The sequence below is a fragment of the Nerophis lumbriciformis genome, linkage group LG31 (assembly GCF_033978685.3).
Source record: "Nerophis lumbriciformis linkage group LG31, RoL_Nlum_v2.1, whole genome shotgun sequence".
NCBI classification, from domain to species: domain Eukaryota; kingdom Metazoa; phylum Chordata; class Actinopteri; order Syngnathiformes; family Syngnathidae; genus Nerophis; species Nerophis lumbriciformis.
In genome coordinates this window covers 21,159,324-21,180,330 of record NC_084578.2, presented here as the reverse complement: position 1 = coordinate 21,180,330, position 21,007 = coordinate 21,159,324, and the positions used below count along the sequence as shown (strand labels likewise).

The following is a 21,007-nucleotide window of genomic DNA, read 5'->3' as shown; positions in this document are numbered from 1 at the left end:
GAGTCCCATGAGCCAAAAGAACCCGATAGGACCCCTTCTTCAGCCTGACGGCATCCCTCACCGCCGGCGTCCACCAACGGGTTCTAAGATTACCGCCACGACAGGCACCAACTACCTTGCGGCTACAGCTCCAATCGGCCGCCTCGACAACAGAGGTACGGAACATCCGCCACTCGGACTCAATGTCCAGCACCTCCCTCGTGACATGTTCAAAGTTCTTCCGGAGGTGGGAATTGAAACTCTCTCTGACAGGAGACTCTGCCAGGCGTTCCCAGCAAACCCTCACAATGCGTTTGGGCCTGCCAGGTCTGTCCGGCATCCTCCCCCACCATCGCAGCCAACTCACCACCAGGTGGTGATCGGTAGAAAGCTCCGCCCCTCTCTTCACCCGAGTGTCCAAAACATGAGACCACAAATCCGATGACACAACTACAAAGTTGATCATGGAACTGCGGCCTAGGGTGTCCTGGTGCCAAGTGCACATATGGACACCCTTATGTTTGAACATGGTGTTCGTTATCGACAATCTGTGACGAGCACAAAAGTCCAATAACAGAACACCACTCGGGTTCAGATCCGGGCGGCCATTCTTCCCAATCACACCTCTCCAGGTTTCACTGTCGCTGCCAACATGAGCGTTGAAGTCCCCCAGTAGAACGAGGGAATCACCCGGGGGAGCACTCTCCAGTACTCCCTCGAGTGAATCCAAAAAGGGTGGGTACTCTGAGCTTCCGTTTGGCGCGTAAACGCAAACAACAGTCAGGACCCGTCCCCCCACCCGAAGGCGGAGGGAAGCTACCCTCTCGTCCACCGGGTTGAACTCCAATGTGCAGGCTTTGAGCTGAGGGGCAACAAGAATTGCCACCCCAGCCCGTCGCCTCTCACTGCTGGCAACGCCAGAGTGGAAGAGAGTCCAGCCCCTCTCAAGAGAAGTGGTTCCAGAGCCCTTGCTGTGCGTCGAAGTGAGTCCGACTATATCTAGCCGGAACTTCTCCACCTCACGCACTAGCTCAGGCTCCTTCCCCCCCAGCGAAGTGACGTTCCACGTCCCAAGAGCCAGCTTATGTAGCCGAGGATCGGACCGCCAAGCGCCCTGCCCTCGGCTGCCGCCCAGCTCACACTGCACCCGACCTCTATGGCCCCTGCTATGGGTGGTGAGCCCATTGGAGGGGGGACCCACGTTGCCTCTTCGGGCTGTGCCCGGCCGGGCCCCATGGGGACAGGCCCGGCCACCAGGCGCTCGCCATCGTGCCCCACCTCCGGGCCTGGCTCCAGAGGGGGGCCCCGGTGACCCGCGTCTGGGCGAGGGAAATCTGGGTCCTTTGTGTTTGTTCTTCATCGAGGTCTTCGAGCTGCTCTTTGTCTGATCCCTCACCTAGGACCAGTTTGCCTTGGGAGACCCTACCAGGGGGCATAGAAACCCCCGGACAACATAGCTCCTAGGATCATTGGGACACGCAAACTCCTCTACCACGGTAAGGTGGCAGCTCAGAGAGGAATGACCCATCCTTTCTTGTGAAAGACATTTTTTGGGAAGCTGTTTTTATACCCAATCATGGCACCCACCTGTTCCCAATTAGCCTGCACACCTGTGGGATGTTCCAAATAAGTGTTTGATGAGCATTCCTCAACTTTATCAGTATTTATTGCCACCTTTCCCAACTTCTTTGTCACATGTTGCTGGCATCAAATTCTAAAGTTAATGATTATTTGCACAAAAAAAAAAGTTTATCAGTTTGAACATCAAATATGTTGTCTTTGTAGCATATTCAACTGAATATGGGTTGAAAATGATTTGCAAATTGTATTCCGTTTATATTTACATCTAACACAATTTCCCAACTCATATGGAAACGGGGTTTGTACACTCGGATGGTCCCGGCTGACAACTTAAAATAAAATTCACCAGCAAATGTATCTGGCATACATTTTAGATGTGAAATGAGCCATTTTTCCACACATTTGTCTAGAAAGCTTAATTTCTCCATCTATAGTTGAGCAGTGACTTTGAATTAATGTAAAACGATAATGTGGTTGTAAACATTTCATGTTTTAAAATGTTCATTGGAGACAGGCGGTGTTGACTCAGCATTCAAACAATTCATATTGGTATTGTTCAAGAAAAAAACTGACCTTCTGCATGCAAATATCTGCCAAAATAGAGAGCGGTATGGTGAGGCTCAGGGCCAGTGTACCAATTAGGGATGATGTGAGGAAACAGCCCCTGTGGAGAAAAGAAAGGCCCATATATACTAATGAGAATATATTGAAGATAGGGCTGTCAAAAAAAAGACAGGACTAATCAAAAAAATATCGCATTCATCATGTATATAAACAGATTAATCACCCAATTTATTTTGACCGTACTTGTAGGGATGAGAACCGTTCATAATTGAACCAATACAGTACCAATGCCGGTACTCAACGGTACCAATTTTTGGTACTTTTGTGTGTGGTAATAAATAATGTTTTTGATAGCTGGGCTACATGCAAAGGCTAAGGTGGCCCATAAGGCCTGGGTTATTGCTGGTAGACCTAAACAGGGACCTGTTCTTGAGCATAAAAAGCTAACCAATACTAGATACAAATATGCAGTGCGCTTTGTTAGCAAGCATGAGCAAGCCCTGAGAGCTGAATCTATGGCGTGCAAACTGGCTTCTGTCAGTGGAAGTTAAAAATATAAATAGGGTAAATAGCAGCATTGCCATGTAACATTGAGGATGTATCTGGTGGAGGAAATATAACTGAACTATGGAGGCAGCATTATGCTGCTCTATTAAAGTGTCAGAAGTGAGCCATATTGTACAGGCAACATAGAGGAGGAAGTGGAACTCATCAGCCCCTATTATATTTCCCAAGCCATCAGGCAACTAGCTGATAACAAAGCATGTGGCATGGATAATATTACTGCAGAAGCTAGCAAGGCCTAGGGTAGCTGTGTTGCTCTCCACCTGTTTTACAGGGTTGGTAAAGCATGGCATCCTGCCAGATGGTATGCCAACAGTCATTTTAGTAACTGTCATTAAAGACAAGGCTGATAAGGTAAGGAGTATGGACAATTATCGACTTTTCGCCCTAGCCAGCATACTATCTAAAGTGCAGGAGAGTGATGATAACATACAGAGTTGGGGATGTACTTTTCACCGCAGACAACCAATTTGGCTTTAAGAGCTAGCATGGCCCTGACTTGTGTATTTATGCTTTAAAAGAAGCAGTAGGAAAATACAGAGTGTAGGTCTTTACAATGTTGGTAGGTTTTATTGATGCATCTAAGGCATTTGACAGTCAAACCATCACAAACTCTTCACTCTTCACCAAGCTGAAGCATAAGGGTGTTCCGGGTAGCATCATACGTATTCTGGCATATTGGTGCGACAGGCAGACGATGCAGGTAAAATGGGGGAGTAGTTTATCCTCTCCCTTTAGAGTTGGCAATGGGGTACGGCAGGGTGGGCTTTTATCACCAGGCCTATTTAGTCTATATATGGATGACCTGTCAAGGCAGTTGAGAGATTGCCAGAACAGGGTGCACAATTGGAAACACCTTAATCAACTACTTTATGTACGCTGATGATTTGTCCATTATATGTCCCAGTAGTGCAGGGTTTCCACAGCTTCTTTACATATACTCAGACTATGGAGTCAAGTTTGACGTCAAGTATAATGCCACAACAAGTATGGTAATGATATGTGGGACCAAGGAGGATCAACAACTTAATTTCCCAGGTTTCTACTTGTCTGGGCAAACCCTGTCTGTGTGCAGCAATGTAAAATACTTAGGCCACATCATCACTGACAAAATGGAGGATGACGCTGACATGCTTAGACAGAGTTGAATGCTGTATGTCCAAGAAAATTTCCCCACTGGTCTGATGAAGCCAAGGTGTACTTGTTTAGAGCTTCCTGCACCCCTATGTACACGTCACCCCTCTGGGTGAGGTTCAAGAAAGAGAGCTTGCGCAATCTTTTTTGTGATTTACGAATAAACACCTTCCACGCCACCCTGAGAAAACTCATGTTTAAGTTTATATGTAGACTGCAGGGGTCCGAGAATTGTCTTATAATACAGATAACCAATCCTAGGTGTAGTTATGTTGGGTACCAATCCTATATATGTAAACACTGGTATCTGCGCCTTTTATATGATGTGTAGGCACATTTTTAAAGTAAATTTTTATTGCTGCTTTTATTTATTTATTAGATGCCTTTTACTGAATATGCACAAGCACTGTTTTAATATTATGTGATAATGACTTACATACTGTGTTTTTTGTTGGATGTACTGTATGTGATTGTATGTCTACTTGGACGTTGGGGTCTGCAATAAAGCTTGATTGAGTGAATAAAATCTCAGTTTTATTGCAACAATTAAAAATTAGTTGCTTATGATAACTGATGTCTAGTTTTTATATCTTGTTTCATTATCACATTTCTGAGTCTCATTTGCAGGTATGACACTAAATTGCAATTACAGTTACAAGTCAAAGATGTAAGATGGCATTAGTGTATAGCCTGTGATGTGTTGGTCATTTTAGTCTTATTAGTCTGTCTGTTGCGCCCTACAAAATGTTAATACTATAAGTATTGTACGTATTACGCACCAACTGTTTGTAATGTGTATCTTAGGTGTAGTTATCATTAACAAATTTGAAGGTGCTGAAATTAAAAAGCTAAAATCGCTAATGCTAATTAATAGCATTTCAATAGTAAAGCCAATGTATATTAGCGTCAAGCTAGCACATTTTTGGAAAATTGGATCCTTACTTAACTTGGGTTGGAGCGTTTTTTTGAGTCAATTTCTTTGTTGGCATTGAAAATTGCAACATTACTTAGAGGTAGTTGGCTGAGTCCACTCTCAGTGCTGCTGGAGTGATCACAAGTGCCTAAGTGTGACAACCGGTCGTGACGTCACGCGCAACCCAGGTACCGAAACATGGCACTGTTTGATTTTATGCGAATCGGTGCACATAGGATCGGCGGGATTCGGTGAATGCCAAAAAAGAACCGGATTCGGTACTCTTTTATCTTAACTGTGGGTGGGTACTTAAAAGCGGTTCGGGTTGTTGTAATATCAGTGAACAAGTCCATGTATGTGTCAGTGCAAAAGTGAGTGGGGAGTGCTGGCTGGCAAATTTCACTTTGATATAAATGCTGAAGGTACTTTAGATAAAACCAAGTTTTGAGCGAATACATGACGTACGTTTAAGTAAAACATTTTTAAAATGTTCCTGTATGACATTCTTGACAATAAAATTGTATTTGTTTCCAAATATTAGGGTCCATTTTTTAAAGTTAATTTATATCATGCAAGTGAGTAATAACCTGTAAATAATCTTAATTAATCCAATTAAAAAGAATAATTATTTGACAGCACTAAATAAAACGCAATATATCTAAATAAATACATGTTTTTTTAAGTCTATGAATGTGGTATGTAGGACCCACCAGAGCCAAAGAAACTCAGAGAGAACTGTTCCAATCAGACCATTAACAAGGATGTAGGTCCACACGAGCTGGCTGGGAAGCTCAAAGGCCTCAAACCCTGTGTAGTGAAGCAGGAGGAAGCCAGGCCACAGCAGCAGCAGATTGAATAGACCCACAAACCCTGCAAGACAAAATAACAGCGCCATCTTGGACATATCCAAAGACACAATTTTAAGTGAATGTGATGCGTGTGATCTTACCAAAGAACATGGGAATATCAAGCTTATCCTCTCGATCTACCAGTCTTTTGATTAATACAATATAGACAGCATATAATAACGCCCCAGCCAGTGACCATAAGGAACCTGCAAGAACATGCGCAAGACAGGACATGTTTGGAAAAGTGTTGTACAACCAGTGATAATGAATGAAAAGGACTCGCTGTCAACATGGTTACCAATAGTGCCTTTCTCGTCAGGACGGTCCATGCTGGAATGGCTCACAAGTGCAACACCCCCCATACTAAACAAGAAAGGAACTACATGAATTCCAGAAAGACAAAACTGACCTTAAAAACATTTAACTAAATAAAACCTCACATCCTGAGTAAATAAATGTAGTATTCTGGCTAGTGGTGTAACAATTCATGTAATTGTATTCAGATGTTTTAGTTTACAGCGGCAAATTCCCACATTGATCAGTAAGGGACAGGAAGAGGGGTTTTTTTGCATCATGCATGAACTCGGTTATCAAATACAAGCAGACGCTTAAAGGGAAACTGCGCCATCATCCACAATCCTTATAACAACACACGTCTCTTCTTTGTGCCTTCTAAATAGTGGAATAACTTCTAGCAAGAGACGGCTAACATTGCAGGTAATAAGGATTAACCTATTTTGCCTATAAAGTCCCAAGAAAATGATCCAAAAACCTTCAACGTTTTAGACAGTGGTGTGCCATCAGGGCCAGCAAGGCCTTCTGTGCTGGCCTAACAAATCAAATTAATAAAAGTTAATTACATTTTTTTAATTTACTTTCTATAAATATATAAAAGTATTCATTATATTTTCATAATGTCAAATTAGGCTGCAGTGTTGCTTGTTTTTACATTAGAGCTTTTATCAAATCAGAATTCAGCTAGCTTGTTGCCAGCGCTGTATGAATTCTGCCGGAGGACTTCTGAATCAACAATAACGGCGGCTGTGCAGTGTGTACAAACGGAGGACATTCAGTTGATAGACAGTAGCGATAGCCAATCACATCACGAATTGAGGACAGTAACCCATTAGTTAGCCTTATGTTAAACGTGACTGATTGGTTAGTCCCTAGTCACTCCCAAGTGAGTATCCAATCAAAAGTTGTTATTTGCAAAAGCAGGAAGTGGCACCGGAGCCATCACCGGAGAAATCACCGGTACTCACTTTTTTAACCTACAAAGAAGGAGAGCAAAACGTTGTTTAGGTGGTAGGTATATTTTTGCAAAGCCATTTTCAAGAAGGATATTTAAAGAGAAACTAGATCTTGTGAGACGAGGTTGGTCGACCCCAGAAGCTAGTTAAGCTGTGCCTACGGTAATATGGTTTGCCCGCCACTTCCAGTCAAATCAACCAACTACGAGTGGAACCACTGTCTTATACGGCGTCGAGTGGGTTCTACAAATTGTGAGTTCAAATATTTTATATCTTTATATTTTCACGTTTAATACGTTTTTCACAATTATTTAAATTTTGACAGTACCACGTAAAATATGTTTTAATTACGGATGCGGGTTTATTGATTTTTAAATGCGCCGAAAAATAGCCCGTTTTGTACACTATTGAGGTGGTTCAATGACCAGTAGTGCGCAAGTGTGTTTCTGTATAATATTTCTCCAGCTGTGGTTATGTGATGACATAAATGATGGTATTTTGAGAGGTATTTATTGAAGTCGGACTAAGTAGGACATCACTGAAGGCCTCGGTGGGAAACGCACGGCCTATTAATCTAACATTTAATGGTCAGTGAGCTACTGATTGTAAGTGACACGTTTAAGTTGAACTCTTTACCAACTAAATTCTTCATTGAGTAATTTGCCACTAACATAATTTAACCTCAGTTATTATTGCTTACCTTTATTTTGTCAAGTAAAGCTGCACCATATTGGACGTATTTGACTATTTAGCTGCAACTTTCTTCTGGCAAATGTGTGAGCCATCGTCTTCAATGACTCCCGTATCATTCAAGTACCCGAAATGTTCCCACACTTCAGCTTGTTTTTATTTTTTTATTAGAGAGTTTACTGCTTTGTCCTGCTGCCATTTTTTAGCTAATGTAGCATACTAGCATGTCTCTTGCTACCCGTTGGTGTAACTTTGTATTCGTTTCGTAAAGGTTATACCAAAAATAACGTACCAGCATAATGTCGGTTTATAGCGAGTGAGGAGGACTGAAACACACTGTGTATCGGAGCCTTTGCGATTAAATAACCGTGATGTTTTTAATCACAGTTAATAGTAAAATCGTGACATCTCTACAGCCTGCAGTGGTAGAAACCTTTTTTTACATAACCAAAATCAACTGTAAAAGACGCCTCAGACCTGCTGCACCAGACTGTCAACTGATCAAATCAAGTAAGTCACCATGATATTGATTTTGATGTATGAAGCGTTGTTGATGGTTTTGGGATGTTTTTAGAGAATAGAAAATGGGGACAAGTTAACAAATAAATATGTAAACATACAGTAAAAATTAAGTAAGGAGTACACCTACTCAAGTGTGCACATTTTATCTTACCTCAGTGCCACTGCTAACAATTTGGACAAGGTGAAACGGTCACTGCTGTTACTGGGAAATATGGCAGCAAAGATAAGTGTAAACAGGCCTGAAGACAGAGAAAAGTAAGAAGGTTAGTTTAACTAAGCATGAGATGACAATCCTTCCTTTTCCAGCTAAACTGTTTTACTGAGTGGGAGAGTCACCTGATGTGGATGACAAAATGTTAACAATGGCAACCTGTGTGTCAGAGAGAGCTTCCTGATAAGACAAATTGGCCAGGAACCACTGCAGGGAAAACAGACGAAGCCAAAGCCAAACATGCCAGAGTTAAGTCTAAGTTTTACATGACAAAAACACGACAGACAACATAATGTAAAAAGTAACTAGTAAATACTGAGCAAAGCAATCAGTGCCTTCAGGATTTTGTGGCCTCTTTTTTCCCCGCAATATTGTGATTTTATACATTTGTTTTCAATGTTTTAAGTGTTCCTTGTAACATTAACCTTAACAAGCACAGGATTGCAACAAAAAAAAACTAAAACAATACTGTACTAATGTTTTACTCGTTTTATATCACACAGACTTGAAAGCAAACACTAGATGGCAGTAAAAGCACATACTCAGAGCACATTGTCAAATTACTGTAGTTTTAATTAATTGTAACTAATATTAATTAGAGAAAGAAACACAACCAAAGGCTTCCTTAATGCCTGTAGCCAAAAGTTGCAGACATCTCTTTATATGTTTTACGCTTGAAAAGTGTTTGTCCATCTTAAACATTAATTTTTGTTCCAACACATTCATCCTCACATGTTAAGAGCATTTGTGAACTGCTGATAGCAAGCTCTAGTGTTACGTTTTGTTGGTAAATGAGAGATGAAGAAAGATTTACCCTGGATAAATAAAGACTGAAAGGTTCCTGTTTTGTCTACAGAACACAAGAAACTAACATAAGTTTTAATTAGACAGTTTCCGTGCACCTTTGAGCGCTGCTCAAAGACGAATTAGACTGGGAAAATTATGTATATTGGCCCAAAAAAGTGTGGGGAAGTAGCGGGCATTGTAAAAAGTTCAAGGCAGTGCAATATTTGCATGCATTTGTTGAATTTGCTTCAATTGGCAAAATCGCAAATTCCTGGAGGTACTGAGCAATATAAACACGATAGCTACACAAAGCAAGCAATGAAAAAATGGTTGGCTTTCAGAAAACTTTTTTTTTTTTTTTTTTAAACCCAACATAAATAATCCGAGATTACGAATACACCACAGTGTTCCTGATTTGGAGGTTTAGTTTAAATAAAATATGTTCGTGAAACAATTTTTTCTTACACGACACAACGACAATATCAAATATCAACAAAATCACACCGTTTTTTTTAAACATCTCCCAAGTTCTGTAGAATTGTAGAAAAAAGCTGATAGACACTTTATCTACAGGAACTTACCACAAAGCAGAAAAAAAAGCTAATTTTGGCCACATCAGTGATGGTGAGCTTGCCCATTGTGCGCAATATGGCCTCATGGTCCTTGGCAGCAGGGTAGGACATGCGGGACAGTTTGGCCTCCAGGGCTTGAGTAGATGGTAGCTGCCGCACCTCCATAATATTACTAAAACGCACCCTCTGCTTTTTAGAACCTGCTGGGATGCAGAAATTAAAAATATGGTGAACTGATTGAAGAAAGAAGCAATAACCTATCCAAGTAATACTTTTGTTATATTAACCAACAAGATGCCTTAATAATTATAATTAATTCTAATGAAAAATATAGTAATGGAAATTATTTAAATCAATGTTTTTCTTTCCTTTTGGATTCTATCTCCATTAGTCACCACAATGAGCTACACGATCTGTTTCCAAATATCTGATCAATTCTTCATGGGTCAATGATGTCATGAAAAAGACATCAAGCGCTGCCACCCAACAGAGGCAGGGAGACGCAGCTGCTTTTCAGAAGGTGTGATGACAGTTTATTGTCGACCATGACCAAGGCAAACTACGGGACAAAAGTCTGACAGCTTAACTCGCATGCTGGCTCACTGTTGTCTAAATGTGCACTAAAACACTTCTTTGTTTTCCACCAATCACACTTAACTGTCACATACAGTAATGTCTAAAGTACCTTCACTGAATAACATCACAGTGGGAGAAAAATGTATTTAATCTCCTGATGATGTTTTAAGTTTACACTCATTTTATGGTGGGTTTCTTTCAACAGAGAGTGGAAAAATATTCACAAAAAATCCTGGAAAAACATATAGCAAAAGAATAGCAAGTATCTCCTGCATAAACACTTTGCAACAGTCACCAATTTCTTACTGAAGGTTTCAACAAACCATTTTATATTAGTAGTAATTGAATAAAGCATTGATAGTTGAAATAGTTTTGTTAATCCTTACTTCAGTGTTGATAAAAAGCTAGAAGTAAAAAAAGATTAATTTAAACGTGCAAGAACAGTGATACCTCTACTTACGAGTACCTTAACTTTCGAGTAATTTGAGATACGAGCTGTCTCTTGGTTTTTCGGTATGCTTTAGACTGCGAGCATTCATTGAGTTCTGAGTATTTTCACTCTGGGTTGAAGTAATATTTACACCAGGTTTGTGCCGTTATAGCAATAAAGAGTTAATATATTGTGACATGTTGTTGTTCTTGCTTCATTTACACAAGAAACAATATAAGTTTTGATTAGACAGCTGAGAGATCGGCATCCTGCCCTTCAACCAACAGCTGTAAGCAGGGGCGCCACTATGTTTGAAGAACAGGCGGGAGCTTAGCCCCCTTGAGGTTCCGGTGACGTGAGCGCACAAAGCGCGCTAGCAAAACATTTTTGTACTTGCAATATCTTTTCGCTCACAACGTTTTGGCAATGTATTAGAATTACACAACAAACACTGAATACATCTAAATTGTTGAAAGTGGAAATGTAAGAAAGCTCTAGTCATCTTTAGTAAGCCTGAGATGGCTCAAACACATAAGGATAGTGTTGTTGCGTGGAAAAGCTGGCAGGTACCTTGCAAACAGAGAAACGTTGCACAGATGATATCAGTGTAAACAAACTTGCACAGCACTACAAAGTTGACCTGAAAACAGAGGAGGTTCTGGTGGAAAGAAATGTTCTTGCCTGGAAAACCGGGGCTGGATGATGATATGTCTGTGCACAACCATTTTGATTCAAAATGTTGCACTTGCAAGATCTTTTTTGCTTACAAAGTGTTACTATATTAGAATTATACACAAAATACTAAATTAATTGAAATGGTTGAAAAGCAATATTGTTAGTTTCCTGTAATTACTGTAATAGTAATCGAAGGCGTTTACAGCACAGGTGTCAAATTCAAGGACCAGAGGCCACACCTGGCCAGTAGGGATGGGTGATATGGACAATCACAATAACCTGCCATTTATGGTGAAAACGATAAAAGTGAAGACAGAAAACACCCATAGAACTCCACCTTTTTGTCTATGAGTCTATCGGTGCATCCAGTCTTCAGAGCCCCCAAAACACTACTCAAAAATAACACTAAGGCAATTAAACTACATCAATTAAGTTCAAGTAGCACACCTATACTGCAAAACTGTAGTAATGTGCTTTGCTTATTATATGGTAAGGAAGTTATTTTTCTCTCAGCAATATTATAGACATTATTATTATGAGTTTTGTATTACAAATCAATCAGATAGTGCTATGATGTGACTTCAGTGTGAAATCTTCAGCGCTTCGGTCGTATTTAGTATCTAAAAGTTAGTTTTTCTTAATAAAAAAACATTTTAAATGTAAAAGTTTGGTCTTTTGAGGGGGGCCAAGCATGAATTAAATTGATTTCAATTAATGTCAATGGGCATGGCTGCTTTGACATACGAGTGTTCTGAGTTACAAGCTTGGTTGTGGAACACATTGTGCTCATAAGTCAAGGTACCATTGTAATAGGAAAAGAAGGCCGTTTTAATGCTCTTCTTGTATTTCCCAGGCAATCAAGTACAATTAATTTCATCATCATCTGTACTCTCTATTGAACACATTTGTACTAGAATAAAAAGTAAGGCTTTACGAGAAATAAAATAGATGTCCACTCACAAGATCCACAGGCTTCATGTAAACAATTGGAATGATCAGCAGGTACGTCTTGAAACTTCACTGGTACATACAGTGGTTCACTCTGCACATGGGAGAGTCATGGTCACTTCAAGCATGGATTCTTAATGTTTTCCACCTCTGGGCCAAACATAGCTCTAGCCATATACACACATGACATACTGGTATACACGTACACAAATATTAAGCTTTCACTGGAATACAGACAAGAAAAAGCTTACTTTTTAAACACTCCAATTTCCTAAAGACGAACAGGGTAATCTACATATATAAGCCCACTGACAGAAATACTGTTTAACAGGACAAAAGGTGTCATACTCAGTGGCTGAAAAACAATATACCATTTGGCAAATTACAAAGAGTTTGTAGAATTGGTGACCAAATTTGAAGAAAATATCAATCTCAGAAAAACTAAACATTTTAGTCCTTTTGTATCTGTGATTGATTGATTGATTGATTGATTGATTGATTGATTGAGATGTTAGCTAGATTACAAGAATGAAAATACAAAACACTCTAATATGCATATAATTGTCAGTCAATGGAATAGGAATGCTCTTTAAGATAGAAACAGATCTAAAACAACATGTAACGCAGATTTTACAAAGTACAAAAATTGTCTTATTTTTAATACCACATAAAGTGATAAGGTTAACAAGGTAAAACCAATTATTAAAAGCAATTGAAGTGTTATAAAGAGCAAAGAGACAAATATTTCCAGAAGCTCCACTTGACTGTTTTGTACTAACAGAAATATAAATGAAAGGACCCAATTTTATATATTACACATATTGTATGTTTTAACAGCTGCTATGGAGGTAAATTTGTGTCTTTATTAGGAACGTTTTTTTTACACAGAATTTTTGGAGGTTTGAATTTTGTGAACTGAATGTTTTACATCAAATTATGCTGATAATTTAATTTTTTTAAAGAATGTGATCAAAACGTGTGTTTAAAAATACAGTTTGTTAAAATACAGTGTTTTGAAATTCATTAAGTAAAAATATTCAGTGTAAAAAAAACATTCATTAAAAAGTCCAGAAAAATGTGCAGAAATATTTCTCGCTTAAAACTCAAGACTAACCTCCGGTAAATTAAGACTGAAGACCTGTCTCAGACCCAGTCAAAGAGGTGCTTCTTGTCCTAAATTACCGGAAAGTGGGTCTTGAGTTTTAAAGCAACAAATATTTTTGTTCCGTATTTTTCTGCAGTAAATTTAATTTTTTAAACAATTTTAATTTTTTACAATCTGTAAAAAAGATAGTTCACAAAATTCTAACAAAAACAATTCAGTTCTATAAATTTAGTGTAAAAAAAAAAAAAAAAGCTTTCGTAATAAAGACACAAATTAACATCCATAGACGAATGCAGCTGTGATAGGCTCCAGCCATCCCCGCGACCCAGAGAGGGACAAGCTGTTGAAAAAAGATGGACGGATAGATGCAAATAACATTCAAATCAAACTTGAGCCGAAACATACTATGACTACTGATAATATATGATACAATAAAGTTATGCTAATTCCACAATTACTACTTACCAAGCAGTTGTTCACAGTGGTGTCATTGTTGCAGGGAGCAAAGTAGGCATCTGCATCAGTTACCTGCAGACAAACACGTTATATTAGCAATTGCCAGGTATTAAATAGATATTATTTACTGTGCTGGACGATAAATCCAAGACTAATCGAATCAGACATTAAGAGCTTCTAACTGACGTAAAACTGCCATGTCGTTTATTCCCCCCCCTGCAGTTAAAGTTAAAGTACCAATGATTGTCACACACACACTAGGTGTGGCGAAATTATTCTCTGCATTTGACCCATCACCCTTGATCACCCCCAAGGAGGTGAGGGGAGCATGGGGCAGCAGCGGTGGCCGCGCCCGGGAATCATTTTTGGTGATTTAACCCCCAATTCCAACCCTTTATGCTGAGTGCCAAGCAGGGAGGTAATGGGTCCCATTTTTATAGTCTTTGGTATGACTCGGCCGGGGTTTGAACTCACAATTTACCAATCTCAGGGCGGACACTCAAACCACTAGGCCAGTGTAATTCTCTCTCTTCTCTTGAGTAGTTACATTACACGTGTCGCAAAGCATGAAGGTTGCCAGAAAACCAGCTGAAGAAGAACTACTCAGATGACACTATCCTATCCAATCCGCTAGAAATAGAGGAAAACTCAAAACACTGAGCCGACAGTACAACACAAGCAGTGTGTACCTAAAAGAGCTTTGACACACTTCAACTACAATAAAGATGACGTCGACCAAAAAGTAGAGTTGTAGTTGAGACTGGGATAATCGTGCATTCACCCAAATTTAGTTAGAAGGTTCAATTAATCATGATTAGGATTTTTGCCATAATGGCCCAGCTCTATTCAAACAAGCGTTCGTAAAAAAAAAAGTTGAAATTAAATATCTGGAAAAAAAATAGATTTAAAGGCAGATTTTGTCTTTCACTTGAACTTTTGATCAACTTACAAACCACCAGTTTGAATATAAAGGTGGTTTTCAATAACTTGTCTTTTTGTGTCAATGCTCCTTTTCTTTATTTTGCATTTACATGCTTTACTCAGTCTTGTTCCAATCCACCAGCGCAGTTTGCAAATATTTGCACATATTTTCCTCCAACGTTGAGTCAGGGTGTATTATTGAGTCTCAATAGAATTCTAGAATCAGGAAGACAGTTTGTGCCCATCCCTAGCTGGACATTGGGATTGAACTACATTTCCTTGATCGATTAAGGAGAAAATTTACAATAAATTAAACGATAGCTTTGAATGGATGTGAATTTTTTTCTGAATCCGATTATCTCCTTTGCTACAACACCGTTGGAATGTGTTGTATTGAGCAGAACAAGGCTGCCCAGAAAAGTTTATATGTTATTAGAAATGTTCTGTATAGTGGTTGTTTTGTTACGGAGAAAGTGTAGGATTAAATCGTCTTTTTCTTACACCTTTGCAGACATATTGACGTTTGTACAATTGTAAACATGAGATAGGCGCCAATGTTACCCTATGTGTATGTTCAATAATAAACTCAACTCAAGAGTTCCATAATGTGATGGCATGTTGTTCAACTCCACAAACAAATTTAGATGAAAACAGCAGTGTCTCTGTAATTGCAAGTGTTGCAGGAATATTTTCCCACCTTTGGGCAAAATGGAACGTCTTAGAAGTTACTAGCTTTGGCCTTGGTTTTTCTCGAAGAAGATAAACATAATGATCTCACCTTGTTTCTTATCTTTATGAACACACACATTGTGTTCCCTCTAGTTTTAATGATGTGAGGCTGTACCAGGTGCAGAGAGTGAAAGTGAACAAGAAGGTGCCCAACACAATCCCCAAGTTAACTTTTGGTTTCAATCTTCGCCAGGGCGGCGGAGTAGCAAGATGGACAAAAGCATATGTGAGGAGCAACCATTTTCAGAGAAGGCTCTGGACTTAAGACGGCTATGTTCTCTCCAGCGCAGGAATTGCTATTGTTTGTACTTAGTCCTTTGAATAGAATCAATTATTAATCTTAAATTCTAGTCACCTCTTTTTATTCAGACAGCCTTAGAATAGAATAATCTGAGAAGACTCTTCCTTGCAAAAGAGAAAAACCAAATACAAGCAAGTAGTACACTTCATTTGTCCTGAATGGCTTAACTACAAGTATGATAAACTATCAAATCCACACAATATAGATGTCCCAAACCAGATCGTGTGATTGGATAAGGCCGATTTTAGGTTTTTATTTAACAAACCTAACTATAAGCTGATGAGCACAGCCAATCTTTACCGCAACAGTCTCCCGGTGTTCATATGGCTAAAGATTGTGCTCACGTAAAATATTCCTTCAAAAGGGGAGCACACTTAGGTATATACACTTAAATGTATATACCTTGTTATAGGCATGCACACATGCAGAGAGAGAGTGTGTGAATTCCATCTACTATGCACAGCCCGATCTCAGTTACTAATCCTCGCCTGCATGGCAGCAACAAAAAAGAAAATGTCTTACAACTACCATTATCAGTGCAAAACTAGATTTAAGATTTAAGATTCAGATGTATTCTTGTCATTTAGATGTTTACATCAATCACAATGCATTCCAAGCAACGATAAAAACAGGTAGACAAAACCTAGTAAAGAAGTGGCCAAGTTTAAAAGGGTCAGTATAAAATATATAAATAGTCATGTAAGAAGGTGTATTGAATGTGCTATAAGTTACACAATATAACAGTGCAACAGCTAGGCTAATTGTTGAGGGGGGGGTTACCCACATATGCGGTCCTCTCCAAGGTTTCTCATAGTCATTCACATCGACGTCCCACTGGGGTGAGTTTTTCCTTGCCCTTATGTGGGCTCTGTACCGAGGATGTCGTTGTGGCTTGTCCAGCCCTTTGAGACACTTGTGATTTAGGGCTATATAAATAAACATTGATTGATTGATTGATTGATTGATGTTGTTGTTAACTCCGTCAGTATTAAATACTATATAGTAGATAAACACAATATAAACAGTGATAAAAACAATAAGGGTAAAATCAACTCAACTTTTTGTATACATGCAAGTCAAATATTGTACTATATCTGCTCATGCTATTGCACCATGTAGCATGTTATGTAGCGTTACAATTCAGAGATTTTTTATGGAGTTCAGCAGATAGTTGGATAAAAACAGTCACGGAATCTTACAGTTTGACATGAGGTCATGGCTTAGCATGCTACACACCGAGCAGGACGACATAAGAAGCTGAGCTAACTGCTACAACTTCAATGTAAAGGAAGGGCATTTGATCCAAATATCAACACTATCGATTACTTTTAGATTTTTTTGAATTTCTATTATTATTACAAAATAATTTCTTTGCCTTTTTTTTTTTTTCAAACGCAGGGAATAAGTCCTTGGAAAAAGGAGAACTTTGGGGGATGATTTAAAATGGGATCCAATTTTGCCCAAAATAATTTGGCTAAGCAAATTTATTGAAATACGCTTTATAAAAATGTGTTATTGTGTTCACTTTAGCTACCTAATAAAAACATTTTCAGTTCCATAGTCTGTAATAACATAGTCATAATATCAGATCGGAACACAAAATTGGATCGGATTTGAGGCTAAAAAAATCGAATTACGATCGCAGGCCAAAAATAATGATCGGGACATGCCTAATATAGACAATTGTTTGCAATCAATGAATTCCCTCGTCACCATGCGGTGACGGCAGTGCAGGACTTCTGACTAAGTGGTAAGTGGGTTAGACTAGTGGATGGTACATTGTATAACAAAAGATTACCTTTCCTTTTACCTTGGTTTCTTTGATTACTCTTTGTTGCTCACAAAATTAGTATTAATATAGTTATTAATGCTCCTTAAAGTGCTGTTTTTGAAGAAATACAGTAAAAGCCAAAAGCTTGGACACACCTTCTCATTCAATGCGTTTTCTTTATTTTCATGACTATTTACATTGTAGATTGTCACTGAAGGCATCAAAACTATGAATGAACACATGCAGAGTTATGTACTTAACAAAAAAAGGTGAAATAACTGAAAACATGTTATATACTCTAGTTTCTTCCAAATAGCCACTCTTTGCTCTGATTACTGATTTGCACATTCTTGGCATTCTCTCGATGGGCTTCAAGCACACCTGTGAAGTGCAAACCATTTCAGGTCCTCATCGAGAGAATGCCAAGAATGTGCAAAGCAGTAATCAGAGCAAAGGGTGGCTATTTGGAAGAAACTAGAATACAAAAACATGTTTTCAGTTATTTCAAATTTTTTTGTTAAGTACATAACTCCACATGTGTTCATTCATAGTTTTGATGCCTTCAGTAACAATCTACAATGTAAATAGTCATGAAAATAAAGAAAACGCATTGGCTGAGAAGGTGTGTCCAAACTTTTGGCCTGTACTGTATTTTTTCAAAAACAGCACTTTAAGGACCATTAATTTCTTCAAAATAGCCACCCTTTGCTCTGATTATTGCTTTGCACACTTTTGGCATTCTCTCAATGAGGTTCAAGAGGTAGTCACCTGAAATGGTTTTCACATCACAGGTGTGCTTGAAGCTCATCGAGAGAATGCTAAGAGTGTGCCAAGCAGTAATCAGAGCAAAGGGTGGCTACTTGGAAGAAACTAGAATATATAACATGTTTTCAGTTCTTTCACCTTTTTTTGTTGAAACTAGAATATATAACATGTTTTCAGTTATTTCACCTTTTTTTGTTAAGTACATAACTCTGCATGTGTTCATACCTAGTTTTGATGGCTTCAGTGACAATCTACAATGTAAATAGTCATGAAAATAAAGAAAACGCATTGAATGAGAAGGTGTGTCCAAATTTTTGGCCTGTACTGTACATGTAGAAGAGTCCTCAAAGTCTAACAAATTGCAAAGGAAATTGACTTAAACATGGTTATATATTCATGTATAAGCGGTTGGTTGGTGCTCTGACATGGTCAAATTTGACAAATTACCAGGGAAGCATTGTGGTGTTTGAGGGAACCAGTACACTGCTGCCTCCAAGGACGCCACAGCAGGAAACCCAACAAGTAGAGTACAAACATAGATGTCTTGGTAAATGTGCTGAAGAAGGGCTTGTTGTAGTCCTGATGCTTGAAAATGTACTGCAAAAGAGATAGAAAGAAAGTTGTGAGATAAATGATTTACAGAACCAATTCACACAATATACACTTTATCTAATCTATTATGTTTAAAAAGATAAACGTGAAACATCTGACCTGTTTTACCTCTGCAAAGAATAACTCATTTAAGTCCTGTAAAAGCGCAACAGTCCATAAAATACATACAGTTCCAATCAGAAGTTTAAATACACTTCGGTTTCCATCCATCCATCCATTTTCTACCGCTCGTCCCTTTGAATGTCTTATTAATTGGGGCCCACAATCCATCCATTCAATATTATTATATGGTTATTTTTCCAGAATTTGTGATTAGACAACATCTACAATGATTTTTAAAAACATGTTTTGAGTGCACAATTTAAAAATGAATGGTTGATATCGACTGAAGCTTATATTGTCTCACAGCACTTGCTAAATCAACAAATACAAACAATTAAATGGGACATATTATGCAAAACCAACTTGTCTTACACATTGGCACCTGCTGTTGTGTATTTGGGATCTGCATACGTTCCAAAAATGTTAAATCAAACCGTGGAGGAATTAGGGAAATATTTATAAAAGAATATTGCCTTATTGAAAGTAGTTAGAAGGTATATTGAATGTAGCCATGTGCCTAAGCTATGCACGCTTTGCCCTATCAGGATTCAGTAGGAGGTGCTTTTTTCTCATGTTTTTAGGGTGAAGACTGAGAGCCGACATCATTGCTGTGTGCTCTGGTTATAAGCTAAATTTAAAAATGTTTGGACTTCAGGAAGAAGATAAAAAAGATTAATATGGACGGCTAAAACAGATGAGCGGACCGGAGATAAATTAGTTTGAACCTCCCCCCATAACCCAGTGTGAAAAGACAGTAAAACTGTAAAAGAGGTGGGTGACTATGATTACTCCCAATATAAATATAATGTGTGTACCGTATTTTTCTGACTATAAGTCACAGTTTTTTTCATAGTTTGGCCGGGCTCCATTGCGACTTATATATGTTTTTTTCCTTCTTTATTATGCATTTTCGGCAGGTGCGACTTATACTCCGGTGCGACTTATACTCCGAAAAATACGGTAATTCACAACAAAATGTGTTCAAACAGCAGCCTGCTCACAGCCAGATTCCATGTGAAAATTGCATAGTTTTTGGATTGCAATATTTTTCAAAAAGGATACCAAAGACTAAAACTCTTGTTTGATTACTCAATTAATTATTACAACACAGGAGAGCTACTTGCGGTAGCCGGCGTACGTGGTTTAGCCTTTTTTTTAAGTGAAAAAAGTTGCAAATCAGATCGTTTTTGTTTACATAAATTAAATACTGTGTTTTTTTCTTTGATAATTATCTTTAACTTTAGGATTCAGTACATAAGTGACAGAGGACATGCAGCACGTGACGGACACCTAGTGACCAATTAGTATAGACTATTACATATCACCTTCAGTTTTATTTCTCTTTAAAAAATGCTTTACAGTCAACTAATCGTCAAATATAGGCAAAATCTAATGAATCAAACTTGACTATGAACATACTTAGTCCAAGACAGCCTTAGTCATATCATTATGAACGCATTTCATCTTGTACTTGCATAATTATAAAATTGTCCTTACTGATGTGAGCTCAGACGACGCTACCCAGATGACATCCACCAGCAGAAGTATTGCCACCCCCAGAGCCATACGTCGCCGCTGGGATGCAGAGCCACCTTGAGAGCCCATTCGGTTCATGATGAACATGCATTCCATTGTGACACTAATGAGACAACTAAAAATGGACACAAAAAGAACAATGATTATTTGAGGCAACAGGCCAAGCTCCAAAGGCACTATATATAGTAGTGACGTGCCGCTCGATACTGAAATATCGATACCGCCAATACCAGATCTTTGTGCTCTAATAAAGATTCTCAAAACGAAATATTGATACTTTATTTATTTGAGATAATCTAGCAAGGGTTCTTAACCTTTTTGACATCAGGGCCCAACCTTTCCACTATCAAGGAGCCTGGGGCCTACTTAAATATTAACACTGAATTAGTCATCTTACTATTGATTTTAATCATTTACAATAATTATTACTTACCTACTTAGAGTTTACAAACTTGTCAATAGATAT

At 38.6% G+C, this 21,007-nt stretch overlaps 1 protein-coding gene across 2 annotated transcripts in view; it reads right to left on the bottom strand.

The window, feature by feature from the left end:
- LOC133574325 (solute carrier family 35 member F5-like) overlaps positions 1-21,007 on the bottom strand; it is a 36,334-nt gene that overhangs the window by 13,604 nt on the left and 1,723 nt on the right. The window contains exons 2-12 of one of the 2 annotated variants that reach the window (XM_061926478.2): positions 20,503-20,656; positions 18,739-18,888; positions 13,814-13,876; positions 12,256-12,337; positions 9,624-9,814; positions 8,382-8,463; positions 8,197-8,284; positions 5,882-5,946; positions 5,685-5,789; positions 5,446-5,605; positions 2,134-2,224 (exon numbers count right to left, since the gene is read on the bottom strand). In XM_061926478.2, the coding sequence (XP_061782462.1) occupies positions 2,134-2,224; positions 5,446-5,605; positions 5,685-5,789; positions 5,882-5,946; positions 8,197-8,284; positions 8,382-8,463; positions 9,624-9,814; positions 12,256-12,337; positions 13,814-13,876; positions 18,739-18,888; positions 20,503-20,637 (1,212 nt within the window). In that variant the 5' untranslated portion in view covers positions 20,638-20,656. Of the gene's footprint in view, positions 1-2,133; positions 2,225-5,445; positions 5,606-5,684; positions 5,790-5,881; positions 5,947-8,196; positions 8,285-8,381; positions 8,464-9,623; positions 9,818-12,255; positions 12,338-13,813; positions 13,877-18,738; positions 18,889-20,502; positions 20,657-21,007 lie in introns of both variants that reach the window. The other variant, XM_061926477.2, reaches the window with a different exon arrangement.